At 35.1% G+C, this 19,984-nt stretch overlaps 1 protein-coding gene across 4 annotated transcripts; it reads right to left on the bottom strand.

Moving 5' to 3' along the window:
- LOC113274450 lies at positions 1-3,174 on the bottom strand. 4 transcript variants are annotated; one of them, XR_003323023.1, is made up of 7 exons: positions 2,905-3,174; positions 2,361-2,723; positions 2,172-2,207; positions 1,804-1,894; positions 1,210-1,710; positions 526-948; positions 1-325 (listed from the first exon to the last, which is right to left on the bottom strand). XR_003323023.1 is itself a non-coding variant. In XM_026523836.1 (6 exons), exons 1-4 carry the CDS (start codon positions 2,147-2,149, stop codon positions 1,397-1,399), a joined length of 372 nt encoding a protein of 123 aa, XP_026379621.1. In that variant the 5' UTR covers positions 2,150-2,174; the 3' UTR covers positions 1-325; positions 526-948; positions 1,210-1,396. The 4 variants fall into 4 exon arrangements, 2 of the variants coding, with proteins under 2 accessions (XP_026379621.1, XP_026379622.1); XR_003323024.1 differs by having other exon boundaries at positions 526-663; XM_026523836.1 differs by lacking the exons at positions 2,361-2,723; positions 2,905-3,174 and having other exon boundaries at positions 1,210-1,428; positions 1,531-1,710; positions 2,081-2,174.
- Between the last annotated feature and the right edge of the window lie 16,810 nt (positions 3,175-19,984).

The raw sequence follows: 19,984 nt of genomic DNA, 5'->3' as shown, positions 1-19,984 counted from the left end.
TAAAAAAAATTAAATTACATAATTTGTAATGATATTTACGAAATCGAGTACTAAAAATAATATTGAACCTTGGCCTGATAAAAAATCACTCATCCTTGCAACATTATTCATCCTTGCAGCATTTTACAACTTAGTTTGAACTTACACAATGAAATTCCATTCTGAACTAGGTATTAGAGCAGGAATTCATTAATAGCAAACCTCATTCATTTCTGCACTTGGCAGGATAGACAGGAAGGATGTAATGAACCAATCCACCCTCACCATTGACAGCTTCATAAACTACGTCTTTGAAGCCTTCTCAACCAGAATATTTGTGCGGTTTCTGCAAAACAAGTACACTAGAGTAAGGTAAGAGGATAACTAGCATATAATTGATCCAGCAAATAGAAGAACATTACAAAAAACAAAGGGGGGAGACGAGACAAAAAAAAGAACAAAACCACAAGCTATAAATATTTGTCACATTTGGTATATCAGTCCATTCGTCGATGCATCAAATCATCCTAGATTAAATATTCTAACCTTGAGTCTCAACTGGTGAACTGCTCCCAGCAAAAAGGGTGATTCAGACTCCAGTGCTATTTCCTTGGTTATGGTACATCTGACCTTCAAACCAGTATGAAAAGATTCCGGATTTCTCTCCTTCGGGTCTATGGTAACCTAATACATTTCAGATGAAACCAATTTACAAATCACAACCAACGTTACCATGCATAAGCACGTGACTATCATGTTATATCTTTTGCACGAATGGAAAGCTCAATCTCTAGATACTAAACAAAACCCATCACAAAGAAGAAAGACTTGAATGGATCTTATAAAAAACTACAAGTTTCCTATTAAACTTTGGAGAGATTGCTCAAGCTGCCAACACCCTATTGCATGAAAACAAACATGCTGCTGCAATTGCTCTTTAAAGGAACAGAGACAAAGAACAGAACGTGTCTGCACGACACACAGAACTTGATTAGAAAACAATAGAAATCGGATCGGTTAAGTAAAACAAGAATTGGGAGCATTAAGCAATGGTAGTAAGTCGTCACCACGGAGTAGGGAAGAAAGAATTTAATATGCAAGTGTAAATAGATATATACATTACCCTGTCAAGCAATCAACCAGTCATTGTTGTAGGAGTAAATAGATATATACAAATTTAAAGAGAATGATTACATTAAAAACATAATCTGTAACTAAAAAATTGTATACCTAATTGCAGCTATAACTTTGAGCAAAAACACTTCAACACCAATTACTTCCTGCAAAGACCAATAACTTACATTAGAAACTCTTCAATGGCCATTCTTAAAGTCACTCTTCTAAAGTTATCTCAATGTTTCTTTATGTCCATGATTACACTTGTAAAGTTGAAAAGACACAAATAGATGAATTCAGATTAAAGATCAGGCTGCACTAGGCCAATCCCACCTGCAAAAATTTTTTTTTATACAAGTTAAGATATGGCTCAATTCACATTGTATATACTGCATGATAGATACACCAAGTACTTCAACGCCTTCAGGTTCTTACTAGGGTGCTTGCATGCCAGCATATATGAATGAACTGCATAAGGATTTACTGGGCCCATATTGGAACCATAGGGCATCATGCCAGGAGTCGCATAAACATTTGGAAAGGGTCTAAATTGGAGGCCATTCCAGTAAGGAGGTGGTCCATAAGCTGGCATACCTCCTTGGTAAACAGCATCCCCTGAAATGGAAACAAGAAAATAAAAGCTGTGTCATTTCATTTACTCTTGCACATAAAGCATGCAGGACATAGACCATAACCTATCTACGTTACCTGTCTGAAGCATTGGATACTGATTGGAAGAAACTGGACAGTCTCTAATGAAAAGATCAGGAGAACCACACATATAACAAGCACGATCACCCTGTTTCCAGACAATGTAACTAATATTAGTATTTTAAAAAAATGAGAAGAGTAGTGCCTTCAAGATTCCACTTCAAAAATTCACAATATTATCCAGCATGGTCCAGGAAAAAGTAAACTGCATACACTCCGGACAATGAAATTTTCATGCTAAAGTGCATAAAAGAAGCATAGCTGAAGAGGTTACCTTTTTGTCCACATGAATGAAAATCACCAAGTCAGCAGATAAATCACACAAAATACAATCTAGTGACATTAAAGCTGAAGCAGTTGTTTACCTGCAGAGTTATGCCACATTCCTTTCCTTCTCTTGGCTAAATAAGCATGGCCACAGAAAAACAAAATGAAGATAGGTTAATTAGTGTATCTGATCAGGAATATATTGTGAACACTCCTTCAATATTGAAAACTTTCCTTCTAGCAAACTAAGGGAAAAGCGCTGCGCAAACCAGCAAGAATAATTGTACCTTCCTCATTTTGCAGGTGATTTTGAGGGATAGTTTTCCCCTTCATATCAGCAAGAGGTGTGAAGTCTTCTGGTACTGCTTTTAGTGACGAGGCTGATCTTTTGCCGGCAGCAGATCCATTGTTTTGGCAGCAGTTCCAATGTTTCAGAATGTTGATTCATACACAGATTCAGTCATAACTTGACTGGAGCCTTCCCCTGTAGCAGATGGAGAATGACATAACTGCTGGTCTCGTTGATTAATAGACACCACACAGTCGAACTCTTTTGCTACAATCCATATGCTTCATCTGTACACCATTTTGATAGTCATTCTTCGGAACTATATACTCATTTTCACGGAAGGTTAAAGAACTTCCCTCGCCTGGGGCATAAAGAAAATAACCAAACTTTCATTAAATCCTAATGAAGAATATAACCCAATTGAAATAATGAGAAAACAAGAGAATCAATAGATGAATAACATCCAGAAATCACCCAACAGCGTTTCAATCAACCAAAATAAAAATAATAATAGAAAAAAAAAACAGAATTAGGGTTTATACCTTCTTCTGAAAATTAGGGCTAGTGGTTGATAGATCGAACTTTCTGATAGAGGGGTTTTGATTAGGATACATATCTTAAAAACAGATTTGAGGTTTTAAAGCCGAATTCTGGGGTTTCTTCTCTGGTTGAAAATAAGGTTTTTTCAGCTAATTAGAATCTTCAATTGAACTGCTATTTCTTTTCATCTGAAGTCTCAATCTTATATCTGTCTGAGACAGTTGATGAGAGAATGGAATTTGTCTGAGAGAGTTGAGAGAAAAAAAAAAAAGAAAGAGAAGAGGGCTGAGAGAAAGAATAAAGTCTTTCTCAAGAAGAGAGAGTTCGATATACAAAAACTCTTAAAAATAATACAATTTACAATAACCGTAGGATCGCGACCTATATCAACGGTGCAAAAATTACTCAAAATTATTATGAGTTGATATATAAATGATGCAGCGAATATTTTATTTTGCAACGTATATTTCTGTTGCTCACCATGCAACTTTTATATCGTTGCGCATCAAAAACTTCCGACGTTGCAATAACTAGGATATGGTGTAGTGATGATCTGGCGGAATTGGAAGAATGTGAAGGCATCCCATCATCATTTGCAGTTGGAGGTGGAGTTGGAGTCATTCCAAACATTGTGTTTGTATGCCATTTTCGTACTAGTTCCAAGTGTGTCGCCTCTAATTGTCGATTAAGCCAGTGCAGATCGTTGAGTTGATTTCGCATCTCATCCTCACTTGCATTGACATTGTAGTAAGAATAATCACGTTCCATACATTGGGGAATAATAGTTATCATGGTTGTATCACCTTGTGAAGTAATACTTTGCATCTCCCAATGAATTTCGGGAATATTTGACGAGGATGATGAAGAACTTGCACCCGTCCTGAGATAAGGCATAAAGCTTGGATCTTCTGGAGGTGGTTGGCTAGGAATGATATTTGGATTATGGGACATAATTGATAACCCTGGTAAATCAACCCCATAGACGTGCATACCCCGTGTCCCAATCACAGGCTTTGCAATTGTCTTGTACCAGCTGACATACTGCGCATCATTGAGAACCGGATTTGTATTTAGTTCATACCTCTCCCATTCGGTTACTCTCAACCGATAATAATCTGATATAGAGGTTTCCATTTGTTGTAGAGGGTTGATTTCAATTACAAATATACCTTGTATTTGGTACCACACTCTTTCTCCCAATACCAAACCCCTCTTTTTGATTCCGGACTGTAAAAAACAATTCTACGAGAAGAATAATCAAGAATACGTACTCCAAGCGCTTCACTATACTGAGGATAACCAACGTAATGGCGAAAAACTATGTTGTTGTGGTTCCGAGTCATCTGTTGTATCCTCTGCAGAAAACTGGAACCAAAGACGTCGATGCCAGTGTTCTTCTCCATGTTGGTCTTCGTATACATGTCGAACATTGGAAATCTATATGACCCCTCTTTTAGGATTGATTTACCAAGACAGAAGTAGATATACCACCAATCCTGCAAATTACTCCATAATTTTAGTATATTAACTAAATAATCCACACTTGCTCATAAAATTATATAAATTAAGTAATAATAATAAATTTAAAAATAATAATTTTGATATTTACCTCTATGATGCACCAAAAACCATTGATGTTTTTATTTCCCATGGACGCTTTATCCAGCGCAAAGTACAATTCTCCTAAAATTGCAGACCCCCATTCATAATCTGGTGCTTTGTCGAGATCTTCCAATGCTTCAAAACAACCAACATGAGCAAAAGAAGTTGAGTTTGGAAAGAATATCTGACCCAGTACCCATAAGATAAACAATCTTTCGAGTTCATCATAGTCATCTACATCTTCTGGGTTTCTGGGTAGGTTTAGGAAACTCTAAAAGGCCGAACATCTAATCCCATTTACTTTCAGACCTTTATTAGGGATATCTGATTCCATAAACGAGGTACAACGATTATCCCATTTACTATTTGAGATCCATTCGATCTCGTTGAATGGTAGCGAGTCTCCAATTCCACTTGGGATCCCACAAATGAAATAAAAATCAATGGGAGTAATTCCTATTACAAGTATAATATCAACTATGATTAATTCTTTCGATTATTTAATAATTTAAATTTTTAAATTTAAGTTAACTTAAAAAAACTTACCAAATTTCGAAATCCAGAAAATGAAATGTGTGCGTTGTCTTCCACCACCTTTCTACCACTGTTTTTGGAATTCTTTTGTTATGTAATCTAGGCTCTATTTGATGAAGCGCACGGCAAGGATATTTTTCAACCCTTGCTCGGACGGCTGGCGGTAGACAAAGATAAATATCATTTAATTATGAAAATCCACCTCTCTTGACATGATAATTCTCAGACTGTTCATGATTCCCTGACACATGACCTGGAATTAATAATGGAGACTGGGATTGGATTATCAAACTCTTCTTCTCGATTTTGAGAAAAATCTACATTTGTGTGAGGCAACGGTAACGATTCACCTCTTCGATCTCTTTTATTCTTTAGAGAGTTTATCGCTCTTCTCGCTAAATGCATATTGTAGTCGAAATATTTGGTTTTAGAAGAGTTTTTAGAAGAATGAAATGGGAGTGGTGCGAAATGGTGTGACTGGAAATGAAATGAATAGCAGGAATTTATTGGCTAAGAATTCGACCGTTGGAGATATGGAGTCGACCGTTGGAGTCTTTGATCCTAGCGCCCGCGACAGCGTACCAAACGTTGGCGTTAGCATGCCTGTCGCCCAAGTCCTTGACCCGAATGCCCGAGTCCGTGATGTTTTCGCGCGTCTGTTCGCCCAACGCACTACGTTTTCCCATAGTTGAAAATCGAGTTTGGCCATCCACCTGGTTGAACAAATTTTTATGTTTGGCCATTTCCATAGGAACTGCTCTAAGCTCTAGTTGAATTCGACCGACATGTGAAAAAATTATTAATTTACTAATGCGGGTGATTATAATTCAATCAACAATAAATCACTAGTTATTGTCTTACGATGTAATATATTTTACTCCAGCATAAAAACCTCTTTTATTGTTTAGTCGTGCTTTGTTTAGTTTGAGTGGATTATCTAGATTATAAAAATTATATTTTGATGTTCCCTAGTATGTTGGACTCAACATTTCCACCAGAAAACTACATAAAAATCCAATCAAAATCACTGAGAAAGAGTTGTTTTACGATATCTATGTTCGAGACATTTGTTAAAGTTTTGGTATTATCTACTCGAGTGTGGAGTTAAGTTATGTTATCATTCTGGGTATACATGCAATTCACATTTATTATAGTAAACCTACCAAAAATAAAAACTTTATACTAGCATTTTCTTCAAAAGTCATTGAACTAGCATAATATCAGCGGTAAAATAATATCGATTTATATCTCGTTTGAGTCGATTAATATTACGTGTCGCTAGTTTGGAAATGGAGAAAGATAGGATACGATATCAAAAAATGATAACTGCACGATTTCACTTAGTTTCAATCACGATAAAGATGTGAATCCTCTGACACAAGGTTCTTCTGTTCAAGATGATGAATTCCTTGATTCCCAGTATTTATGTATCGGAGGAATAAGTATGAACAATAATAGATAAGAATTGTATACATGTGTTAAGTATTTCATGTCATTTGAACTTTCAGACACAACTTGCATAAACTTTGAAATCTTTAAAAACGCACGAATAATGAAACAGACATTCAAAACATGCAAGATTCCAGAATCGAGTTTGAATTCTCATTTAAATAGAAATTAACTTCATCTGAGTTCAAATCTGCTTGTAAGCTTGTTTTACTTTATAACATGTTTTTTAAAGCACGAACCCAAACTATATTGAGATATCAAGTTATCAAAAGTTTAACACTAAGTAGTAACAAGGGAAACATTAGTGTTCTTTCATTAAATCATATCAAGATTAATATGTTAATAAAACTTCCAATAACTTTTGCTGCAATTATATTTGGGGTTTATTTTATGAAAATCAATAATGGAATAATGGAAAAGCAAGTTCAAGGTCATATATAACTTAAACTGTGTAATACAACTCAAGATATTCGAATATACTGATCCACATCATCCGAATATATTAAATAATCCATCTCCACGTAAGTCCATAAAAAAAAATCAAACCTTTCTTTAACGTCACATTGATTTCATTGTCGAAAGTAAAAAATCTCAACAAAAAAAAATCCCAACATAAACCATGATTCTTTTCAGGGTTGCTTGATTATTTTTTTTATTGGGACATCAGATTGACATTTGATCTTTACAATCTTCTAAGGTTAGGTTTTGATTTATCTGGTGATTTTATGTTGAAGAAAATTTGGACTACATAAAGTTTTCTTTTGACTGAACCCTTCTTATCATTTATTATCTCCTTGGCTTAGAAATTGAGGCACATAACATAAAGGTAATTTGCGATTGTTGAGCTGAAATCAACTATAATTTTATAGAAGTTTGTGACATGACATTCAGATAATTAGTTCTCTGTTAACATATATTGTGTGTCCCTTGTAGGTTCAATGGACAAGATTGCTTTTCTTCCTAAAGAGTCTCTGTTTAGAGGAAAGCCAATGAAAAACAGGAAAACAAGCAGAAGAATTAGAAGGCAAAAAAAGTTTTGAAAGGACCTACATGACAAGATAAAATTAATAGCAGAACCCCGTATAAGACTAACTGCAGAAAAGGTGGAGCAAGCCAGTTTTTTGGATATACGTATTACTGAGACTTCGAAGACTGGAAAGTACGAGCAAATCGTTCTTAGATTTAATGACTTGATTGAGAATAATTAAATAGATAAGAACCTAGGACTATAAAAATGATGCAAGAGGCATAGATTTAACGAGAAAAAGATGATGAAAATGAGATTAAATGGATCAATATTTATTAGTAATGTGTGTGTTATAGATGCTCCAAAACATTATGGAATAATTAGGGTTTGCTGCTTAACTTTATATTATGTGTTAACTATTAAATATCATAATGTTGATTTAAATGACTCTTAATTAAAATGGTTAAGTTCTGTAAAAAATGGAGGAAATAGTTTTGATTATTTTTCTCCTCAAAAAACAACCTTTTCAAAGTTCATTCAATTTGTTTAGGGTTTGACAAGTCTCGAGAACTGCTCTAAATCTGCATATTCAATGAAATCTGTTTTGATGGGGAGAATAAGAATTGGATTCAAGTTCGAGTCTGAATTTGGGGATTCTAAATTGATGATGAGATGCATTAGTTAGAGCTTGATTGATTCTCGGGTTTCAGTTCCCAAATTGCCTCTTCCGCACCATCTCACTTTCACCATTTTGATAGTATTTTCCCCAAGAACTTGATCATTATAACCGACGACACTCTGTCATGATCTTCGATGTGTTTTCGTTGCAAGTATTGTCACTCAATCACATGAGAATGATCAACATTGTACCGCGTTGATATATGGATACTGGACTTTGGGTTTCTTTCGACGAATTTGAGAAATCGTTTCTACATAAGCATTATAAACAAGGGCGGGCACAATGCGCTTCGTATTAAAAAAAAAGATATGGACTATTGAAAAATACACAAGCAAAACTGGCGGGGAAAAAAACCCACTAGCATCAAGGTTGCTTAACATCTTTTGTAATAAAAGACCTCATCAATATTACCAGTGCATCCAAGATTATAGAAGTTAGAATACAAAAATACAAAAAAAATCGGCCCATAAGGCTAAGGATACAATCATACAATAATCCTTTTTAAGTTTTAAGTAATTGGATTTTGAAATTTTGGTGAGAGAGCTAGGATGGTCAGAGCATTGAATTATTCGGGTGGACGTACTATATCTGATCTGATGCCATACTTCGTGTTTGACCAAATGAAAATATTAACAACTACGAGCCTACGATGTGCCTATTTTCCCATGTCATGGATTTGCATAGGCTTAAACTTACTTGATTCCTATTCGTATGAGCTAACCTAAAGTTACTTTATGTTTCAAAAATATAGCATTTACAAATGACTCCATTTACCCACACATAATCGCACTAACATGAACCTAGAGAGGGGTATTACGTAAAAGAACATTAACTCCGCTTAGTTGTAAGAATAACAGGAGTAATAATTTTTATTGTCTTTTTCCATCTTTATTACCCCCTCTCTTGGTCCTTCTGCAAATAAGAAAATATTATTCTTCATACACATGATTTCACAAGGTTCTGGTACATCACTTCATCATCTGTTTAGGTACTGAGTAAGTTTATTCATTTATTCCATTATGAGTTTGTCTTTTCTAAGTTATCGCTTCCCGTGGTTTCTTTTTTATATAATTTTGGGTGCTTGATCAAATGGGGTTTCATTAGATCAACAAGAAATTTTGAGGGTCCCTGTTTCTCTACAACTTGTAATATCTTGCCTTACTTGTTTTTTTTTTTCTTTTCTCTTGTTTCAACTTGGCTCTTGCTAGGTTCTTGTTGCCTTGTTTGCTCTGTTTAGGTTCTTGTGAGTTTTTTTTCCCAATTTTAATATATTTTTGTCCTCAAAAATCTATCCTTGTATTTTATTTGTCCAGTTCTTCCACTAAACCACAACAAGATTAATATGTGAATAAAACATCCAATGGGTTTTGCTACAATTATATTTGGGGGTTATTATATGAAAATAAATAACAGGATAATGGAAAAGCAAGTTCAAGGTCATATATAACTTAAACTGTGTAATCCAACTCAAGATATTCGAATGTACTGATCCACATCATCTGAATATTTTAAGTAATCCATCTCTACGTAAATCCATAAATGAAAATCAAACCTTTATCTAATGCACATTGACTTTATCATCACAAGTAAAAAATATTGAAAAAAATAAAAAAAAAATCCCAACTTAAAACCATGATTTTTTAAGGGTTCCTTGATTTTTTTTAATGGGACATCAGATTGAGATTTGAGCTTTACAATCTTCTAAGATTAGGGTTTGATTTAACTGGTGATTTTATGTTGAAGAAAATTCGGACTACATCAAGTTTCTTTTGACTGAAACCCATTCTTAACATTTATTCTCTCACCGGCTTAGAAATTGATGCACATAACATAAACGTAATTTGTGATTGTTGAGCTGAAATCACCTACAATTGTTTAGAAGTTTGTGATATGGCATTCAACTAATTAGTACTCTGTTAACATATATTGTGTGTCCCTTGTAGGTTCAATGGAAAAAATTGCTTTTCTTCCTAAAGAGTCTCTGTTTAGAGGAAAGCCAATGAAAAACAGGAAAAAAAAAGCATAAGAATTAGAAGACAAATAAAGTTTTGAAAGGACCTACAAGACAAGCTGAAATTAATAGCAAAACCCCGTATAAGAGTAACTGCAGAAAAGGTGGAGCAAGCCAGTTTTTTGGATATACGTATTACTGAGACTTCGAAGATTGGAAAGTACGAGCAAATCGTTCTTAGATTTAATGACTTGATTGATAATAATAATCAAATTAATAAGAACTTAGGACTATAAAAATGATGCAAGAGGCAGAGATTTAACAAGAAGAAGATGATGAGAATGAGATTAATTTTATCAGTATTTATTAGTAATCTGTGTCATAGATGCTCCAAAACATCATGGATTAATTATAGGGTTTGCTACTTCACTTTATATTATGTGTTGACTGTTAATTACCATAATGTTGTTAATTTACGTGACTCTTAATTAAAAATTTTAAGTTCTGTTAAAAAAGGAGGTAATTTTTGGTTATTTTTTTCTCCAAAAAGAATCTTTTCAAAGTTCATTTAATTTTTTTATGTTTGGAAAGTTTCAGGAACTGCTCTAAATCTGCAATTTAATGAAATCTGTATTGATGGGGAGAATAAGAACTGGATTCAAGTTCGAGTATGAATTTGGGGATTCTAGATTGATGATTAGATGCAGTAGTTATATTTTGATTGATTCTCGGGCTTCAATTCCCAAATTGCCTCTTCCAAACATCTCACTTTTTTCCGTTTTGGTAGTCTTTGCCCCAAGAACTTGATTATTATAACTAACAACACTCTTTCATTGTAACACTCTGTCATGAGCTTCGATGTGTTCTCGCTACAAGTCTTGTCACTCAATCACATGAGAATAGTCAACATTGTACCGCGTCGAGATATGGATACTGGACTTTGGGTTTCTTCCGGCGAATTTGAGAAGTCGTTTCTCGACAAGCATTACAAACGAGTGCGGGTGCAATGCGTTTTGTATTAAAATAAAAAAGATATGGAATCTCGAAAAGTATACAAGCAAAACTGGCGGGGGAAAAAATCACTAGCGTCAAGGTTGCCAAGTTTTGCATTTGTATTTTTGTTTTATGTTTTTTAGCATCTTTTGTAATAAAAGACCTCACCAATATTACCGGTGAATCCAAGCTTATAGAAGTTAGAATACAAAAACACATAAAAAAAAAATTGGCCCATAAGACTAAGTGTACAATCATACATTAATCCTTTTATGTTTTAAGTAATTGGATTTTGAAATTTTGGTGAGAGAGCTAGGATGGTATCATAATATATCTGATATTCTGATTTGATATCATACTATATGTTTGACCAAATGAAAATACTAACAGCTACGAGCCTACGATGTGCCTATTTTCCCGTGTCCCGGATTGGCATAGGCTTAAAGTTACTTGATTCTTATTCTTCGGAGCTAACCTAAAGTTACTTGATGTTGCACAAATATAACATTTTCAAATGACTTTTTTTACCTACACATAACCGCGCTAATGGGAACCTAGAGAGGGGTATATACCTAAAAGAACATTAACTCTGATCAGTTGTAAGAGTAGCAGGAGTACTATTTTTTATCGTCTTGTTCCATATTAATTTATTATTTCTTATGGATGAACGACGTCGCCACGAAGTATACCGGAATAATACCTAGTTGAATTCGACCGGCATGAGAGAAAAATACTAATTTAATATGTAATAATGCGGGTGATTATAATTCAATCAACAATTAATCATTACTTATTGTCTCACGATGTAACATATTTTACTCTAGCATAGAAACCTGTTTTATTGTTTAGTCTTTCTTGGTTTAGTTTGAGTGGATTATCTAGATTATAACAATTATATTTTGATATTCCCCAGTAGGTTCGACTCAACTTTTCCACCAGAAAATTACATAAAAATATCATCAAAATCACTGAGAAAGAGTTGTTTCACGATATCTCTGGTCATGAACATATGTTAGAGTTTTGGTATTCTCTACTCGAGTGTGGAGTTAAGTTATGTTATCATTATAGGTAGACATGCAATTCACATTTATTATAGTAAACCAATGTTAGAGCATAGTTCGGTTGAACCCACCAAGCGTTGGTATGTCAAGTTTGGTTGTCATATCAAAACTTATTTAAAGAGTCGCTTGATTATTTACTAGAATCAACTTCGTATAGGTTAGCTTGAAAGTATTAGGATATGAGACTTTACAAGTATTACGTGAAGACTTGAAGAATCTGAAGAAGTAAGGAGCTACTACGACGACATCAACCTTCCACTTGAGGTTACTAATATTTGACTTGAACCGTTTCATTCTCTAACGTATCTTTCAAGTCGTGCATTCATAACTGTGAAGCTGTGAATGATTATACTCTAGTTAGACATAGTATTAAGGAATACAATACGAAGCATAACGCTTATCTTTTGAACTTCGTATATAATACATCGACATAGTCGTATGAATGATATTGTGATTATGTATGGGTATGGGTGAAGATTTTGTCTTAGGAAACAATGTTTTACATTCGTTTAAAGGAAGTACAATTCATAAACTTGTTTTATGAATCGAAAGGGAAATCGCTAGGCTTATTGGTTGTTATTCATTGAAAATCGTTGGATTACCAATATGTGTGTTTAGTATAACCGCTCATAACTTGTTCATGTATCTTGGTAAAACTATTCACAAAGCCTGACTTTTGTATTGGTATGACTTTTATTAGTGAAACTGATCTTAAGTAATCACCTGAGATGGTATGATCGATTTGTTGTAATTGGTATGACCAACTCTAGACATTGGGGAACCGATCCTAGTAAGAGGTGCAACCGATCGCAAAAGGGGAATCGATCCTTGTAAGAGGTGCAACAAGTTTTTAGTAATTGGGGAACTGATCCTATGAACATGTGCAACAAATACAAGTTAGATACCATATATATGTGGAACCGATCCTAGTACCTAGTCAACAAGTTTTGGTAACTAGCGTGACTAATTCTAGTACCTACATGGAGGTAGAACCGAAACTTGTTTTGGTAGAACCGTGAAACCCATGATTGATGATTTGATAGGATAATCAATCACATAGTTCTTGGAATTCAGATGGACCAATTCTAAACTCGTTTGAAAGTGTGTCAAATACGTTCCAAGATTGTACATATGAAAAAGGATTTACAAAGTAAAGACATTGACATATTTTGAACATGTGCGGTAACGCTTGTATTTTATTATTCAAAGATATTCCTTAATACCTAAAGAAGAATCTCGGATCGAAATAAATTGAGAATATTTTAATTAAGGTTTTTAGTTTTATATGCTTTTAATTTCCAGTAATTAAAATGCATATCTTTAGAAAATAAAAATTGGTAATGTGCATTTAATAATTGGAGATTTTCTACTGAGATTTCGGTCATTATTTGGACAAAGCATTTCTAGGAATTATGGAAACCGAATTTGGAAATATATTGCATATCTTGAGAATATTTTCGGTTTTGGAAATTCGCTGGTGTCCAAACTTCCTTGGTCTACAATATTGAAGTTTGTATTTCAAGCAAACTAATTCTCAGAGCCAGCAAAACTACCTTGTTGTGTTGTTACTGGTGGAGCAGTCTATTCAGATAGGAAAATAACCTAATTAGGCGAAATCTCTTACGACCGCTCATTTTAAAGACTTCTTTGGGATTGGGAAGCTCTACGGTACCGTTGGTTGGAAACTAGATAATTGCAGTTTATTATTAGTTTTCGATTGATTTGATTGACTAACGGTTGGTGAAATTTGATTGCACCTAGTTTGTTTATGCTTGAGAATCTTCTCTTCTGATATAAGATCCACTCAAACTAGATCGAAGTTTCGACGGGGATCTTTAGACTGTTTGTAGATCTAAAGACGTCTTATGATAATCTATTGTTAACAGACTCCGTTCTGTGTATGATTGATTACAAGAGATTCAAGTTGATTGTGTGCAGGTGTTTATTGAAGATCTAAGAAGATTTGAAGAGGAAGAAGATTTATGATTTGGGTTCATAATCTTTGTTGTGCACCATACTTGTTTCGGCTGGAAAGGGATCCAACTATAATCGATTTATCTTTGTAATAGATTTAAGGTATCCTTAAAAAGCGGGGGTACAACAACCACACCCAATATTTCACTTAGCAATCTGTATGGACAAACTCGAATATACTTTCTAGAGAATCAACTAGACAGTCAGACTCAATCTAGAGAAAAGTATATCAAAGAGTTTATATCTCAATCTCTCGATTTGATCTTTACTCAAGCAAATAGAAATCTGTGAGTCTTTATCAAAGAGAGATAACTTGGATGGTACCAAAGACCAATATTCAAGTGTCAATCAATTTAAATCAACAACCAAAATGTTGTATATTCTAATTGATTGAACAACGCACAACCTGTGATATTTCAATTATATAACAAAATATAATGCGGAAAACAAATAACACAGACACCAGAATTTTGTTAACGAGGAAACCGAAAATGCAGAAAACCCTCGGGACCTAGTCCAGATTGAACACACACATTGTATTAAGCCGCTACAGACACTAGCCTACTCCAAACTAACTTCGGTCTGGACTGTAGTTGAACCCAAATCAATCTCAAACTGATCCAAGGTACAATTGCGCTCCTTACGTCTCTGAAACCAGCAGGATACTACGCACATGATTCCTTTAGTTGATATCACCCACAACTAAGAGTTGCTACGACCCAAAGTCGAAGACTTTAATAAACAAATCTGTATCACACAGAAAAGATTACATAATAGATAAATCCGTCTCCCACGAATATACCTACGAGTTTTTTTTCCCACTTTCAATAAATCAAGGTGAACAAGAACCAATTGATAACCCAGACTTATATTCCCGAAGAACAACCTAGTATTATCAATCACCTCACAATAATCTTAATCGACGCAGCGAAAAAAGATATTGCGGAATCACAAACGATGAGACGAAGATATTTGTGATTACTTTTCTATCTTGCCTATCGGAGATATAAATCTCAAGCCAATTATTACAATTGTACTCAAAACGATAGAAACAAAAAGATCAGATCACACAACTACAAGAAAAGTAGTATCGGTATGGATTTACAATCCCAATGAAGTCTTTAAGTCGTTAACCTGGTTTAGAGAAGAAAACCCAAGGTTAAAGGAGAATCGACTCTAGATTATGCAACTAGTATCACATGTAGGGTGTGGGTATTAGGTTTCCCAGTTGCTAGAATTCTCCCTTATATAGTCTTTCAAATCAGGGTTTGCAATCAATGTTAGCTTGGTAACAAAGCATTCAATATTCATCGTTATATGAAAACCTGATTATATTCAAGCTAATATTTCTCAACCTTTGGATCAAAAACTTATCTTGTTACACACAAATTAAATGTTCTATTTTGGGTTTATGTGACCGTTCCCAAACATTAACATTTGTTGGTTCAACAATAATTAACCAAATGGTTAGCCAAATGACCAATTTCATATCAACCATATCCTTTATCACCATAACTAGTTCAAATGACTCAAATGAACTAGTTAGAGAGTTGTTTAATTGCTTAGATCTTATGTAACTACAAAAGACATAATCGAAGCAAAAACGGTTCGATTCACTCGAATCGGTTCGTGAACTTTATAGCCACGGTTTGCAAAAACATTCCTTAGTTTATTTAAAAATGAGTTCAAGAACAAAAGTTTTTAGAAATAACCTACTCAAGTTCGCGGACTTAAACTCACGGAAGGAGTTCACAAACTCCAGTAAAAATTCTCGGGTCAAGAACTTCCGCCAGTTCGTGGACTTCGCGGACTTGGCTCTGATGGTTTTTCAATAGTCGTCGTAGTTGTAGTGGTATAAAGGGGTCTTTTCAGACTTGTGAAGGAAACAATTTTCAAATTTAAATTAAAAAAGAAAATAAATAAAATAATTCAAAGCTTTAGAGAAAAATACCAAGACTAGGATTCCACCATTGACCAAATAAATAGTAAACTCTAAATAATATTCATGCAATTCTATGTTTAAAAATAATTCTAATATTTGCCTCAAATATATTTTTGAAGTAATAATTGTAATCAAAGAGTATAAAACATCAAAAGTTTTTAAAACCCAGCATGCTTCATCAAATTAATTCACAACTATTCAATAAAAACTAATATTTTAATTTCAATTCCATGCAAATAATCAAATAATAATATTGCAAATAAATAGTAAAATTAGAATTATACCAATCAATTATGTGCCAATGGCTTCCTCCGTTGTCTCGGATAATGGGTTTAGCTCCTCATCCCAAAAACACACTCACAAGATGTATTCATGGCTAAATAAGTGTTTTTATTGATGACAATAATTTATAATTGAAGTTTGTAACGCTGTAATAGTGTTACAACGTCACTGTTACAAAGGGGTACGTGCTGAAAATAATCGATACAACTTAAGTGTTGTATAAGAACGACACAGCGAGTTCGCTGTTTGCACTGTTGAAGAACGACACTTCAGAAGTGTTTGTTCTTCATCTTCTTCCTCCCCCTCGAACAGCAGCAGCAGCAGCACTGTCTTCTCTGTAATCGCTTCTCCTCGGCTTTCCTAGACTCTAAGCTCTCTCCTCAGGTTTTCCCCTCCCCTTCTATGACATAAACCCAACTATTTATAGGCTTTAAATCCCCTAGAAACTCGATCGAAATCGTTGAAAATTCCCATTATTCTTTACCGGAAGTTGGGAGAATAATTCCCTTTTTGTTGCGTTCCACTATTTTGTTAGCTATTCTCTCGTCACCAATCTATTCTATGACTTGGAATCAACTGATTTGATGTTTATCTCACGTAAGAATATCCCATAAATCTCTCAAACAATCCCAAACCCTAAACAGAGACCGTGTCCTGTTATAGACTTTGAGTGAGATTTTCGAGTTATCTAGCCCAATTGGATGGGTCTAATCGCTTGTAACAGGCCTCTTGTGTCTTGTAGAGTCCGTGCATACCAAGTTTACCCATTGAATCACCTCCAAACTCGCTCAAATTTCTGCTCCTCGACAGCCAATTTTCCCGCCCTTTTGTGCTTTGAATTTTGAAAGATAGGCTGCCCTTATCCAGAGTACAGGCGCCTTTATCCACTGCCTTGGGATGCCCTAGGTAGCCCTTATCCAAAGTGTGGGTGCCAAAATCAATTCTTTAGTAATTTTTCTGGGACATTTTCCGCACTTTTCCGGGGTTCCTCCGGAGTATTTCTGGTGCACTATCAACGGAGATCCAAAGGCCACATTTTTAGCCAAATTCGCCGCAAAGCCTTATTTATCCAAAAACACCTACAAAAGTATAAAATACCATAATAAGTACAAAATTGGGCACTGTCAATATATAGAATCGGGGCACATTAGACACAAAAATGTGTCTATCAAACACCCCCAAACTTATTATTTGCTAGTCCCGAGCAAATCAAAACTACAAAATAAAATCCTAACTCACTAGGTGTCTCTAGTGACCGAGTTAATCTCGGGAGGGTTTACCAGAGGTGTACCCACAAAACCTTTACTCCAGACCCTAGCTATCTACGCAGAACCTTGGAAAGCACTAAAGAACCTCCTTGGTTGGCCTACTTATTGATTATTGGAGGAAGTACCCTGATGCGAAATTCCAATTGATGTATACGAGTTTGCACTCAAGTATACTAAAATTCATATAAAGTGACATAGCTCTACTCAGATAGTTTCTGGACATCATAAACCGGAGACTACCAATCACATGGGTAGATTAATAAGATGGATGTAGAGAAAAGCGTAGATGATGTTGACTAAGGTGAACCTATCCTAATGGACTGAGATACTGGTCTGTACTAATATCAACACACTGGCATATACAAGGGTACCAATGGTCAATAATCCTAACTCTAGGTCAACTCAGCTAGCATATACAAGGGTACCAATGGTCGACTTTATTGTATTTATTCCGGTTGGTCTAATGGTCTGGTCTAAATACTTTTTTTTTAATATCAGTCACTCTATTTCAACCTAGTAATGGTAAAAAGAAATAAAATAAAAATAAGTGATCAGGATTCTTTCGATGTTTCCATCACGACGATATGGCGAAACTACCATGTTTTTTTATCTAACACCTGAGCTCTGTGCTTTTATGAATAGACTCTTTAGATGTTTCCATCTAGTCAGATTAGTTCCTCAACTCCTAAAACCAAAATGCTTCCATCCACTTAGATTGGTTAGTGTTATCCTTAATAGGAATAAATTTCTAGGTTCTGAAGTTTATTTATTGCAACTAAAAGTCAAAAAGTGTTTCTTCCCCACCCCCAAACTTAAATCTAACATTGTCCTCAATGTTCTAAAGATGAAATTAAAAGCATGAACAAGGAGAAACTGTTACCACTGGAGGGAAAACAAATAAGGAAGGATATTACCGTATCACATGAACGAGGGAGCCTCTCAGTAAATGCTAAATTTATAGTCATTAGCTAGACATCAAATACCTCTAAAAGAATTGTCACCTTCCAAAGTCGTATACCATTAGTCGAAACAATTGTGGGTCCATAAGACCAAATAGAACTTCCACGAATATGAGACAAATGCTCAAGATCAGAAAAATTAGCATATAGAGCACAACCTGATCTAAAGTTTCTCGCAAGACAACTGGATTTATCTGGGGTTCCCACTTGGGTTTCATATGAGTGTCTCGGCAAACAGATTCATCCGAAAAACGGGTCTCTTACATATGGATTTTCTCCTGGACAGTATCAGGAGGATCGGGTTGTGGAGTCTGAATAGACTCATGGAATACCTCACTAGGCTCGAGTCCCAAGTTAGGGACTTCCAATGGGGATAATTGACGATCACAAGAATCATTACTACCCCCAAACTTAGGGTTTTCACTACTATCAGACAAACCTCTCATTATTGCTTGAATTTCCGGATCTTCCCAGTCCTTAAAATACTCAAGAGATTCTTCTAGTTCTCTACCCCCAAACTTAGAATTTTGGGTGCCTATACATAGACTAGTCACAATGTTCCTAATTTCTAGATCATCGGGTTCTTGAAAAAGGTCAATTGCTTTCTCTAAGTTATAATCAGGTGGTTCATCCTCAACTTTCTTCATATCTTCTATGGTCCACTCTAAAGCTTCTTTATTTTCATGAAGCACGGCCTCTGGCCTACTCTCCTGATCACTATCCAAATTGGAAGCTATAATCACAAGGAAAGACTCGGGTGGGCCTAAAAATGTATAATTAGGCTCCAACTCAGGAGGCTCTTTTAAATAAGGTATTAAGGTAGACTCAGAAGCTAGTAATGGCTCGAACCTATCTTTCCACATTTCAATATCTAACATAGGAACAGAATCCAACAGAGCATTTACTTGTTCAATGTTACTATCTTCGTCGAAATCCAGGCTAAAATGGGATAAGCAACTCTCTAATGTATTTTCTGATACGATGTTTGGTAATGACTCCTGAACTAAGGTTCCTATCATGTTCACCTCTTCAATACATATGCTACCTAGCTCAGAATGTAGCTTGTTTACATTAAAAATATTCAACTCAATAGTCATATTACCAAAAGATAGATTCATGATACCATTTCGACAGTTTATGATCGCATTAGACGTAGCTAAGAATGGGCGACCTAAAATCACAGGTATTTGGTTCTCTGGGTCGGGGACAGGTTGGGTATCAAGGACCACGAAATCCACTGGATAAATAAACTTGTCGACCTCAATAAGAACATCCTTGATCACACCACGAGGGATTTTAACAGACCTATCAACTAACTGGAGTGTTATCTGGGTAGGTTTCATCTCACTAAGTCCTAGCTTAAGGTACACATGGTATGGCAGTAAGTTCACACTGGCTCCTAAGTCAAGCAACACTTTCTC

This window comes from Papaver somniferum, chromosome 4, assembly GCF_003573695.1.
Source record: "Papaver somniferum cultivar HN1 chromosome 4, ASM357369v1, whole genome shotgun sequence".
NCBI classification, from domain to species: Eukaryota; Viridiplantae; Streptophyta; class Magnoliopsida; order Ranunculales; family Papaveraceae; genus Papaver; species Papaver somniferum.
The sequence above is the reverse complement of the archived record's forward strand: the minus strand, read 5'-3'. Positions and strand labels throughout refer to the sequence as shown.

What these genes read in the sequence shown, in the direction of transcription:
- LOC113274450 (XM_026523836.1), bottom strand. Translation starts at nt 2,149, where the DNA reads ATGTCACTAGATTGTATTTTGTGTGATTTATCTGCTGACTTGGTGATT. An exon ending in GTATCCAATGCTTCAGACAG is followed by an intron (nt 1,711 to 1,803) that starts GTAACGTAGATA and finishes TTTCCATTTCAG; the next exon opens with GGGATGCTGTTTACCAAGGA. An exon ending in GCTGGCATGCAAGCACCCTA is followed by an intron (nt 1,429 to 1,530) that starts GTAAGAACCTGA and finishes AAATTTTTGCAG; the next exon opens with GTGGGATTGGCCTAGTGCAG.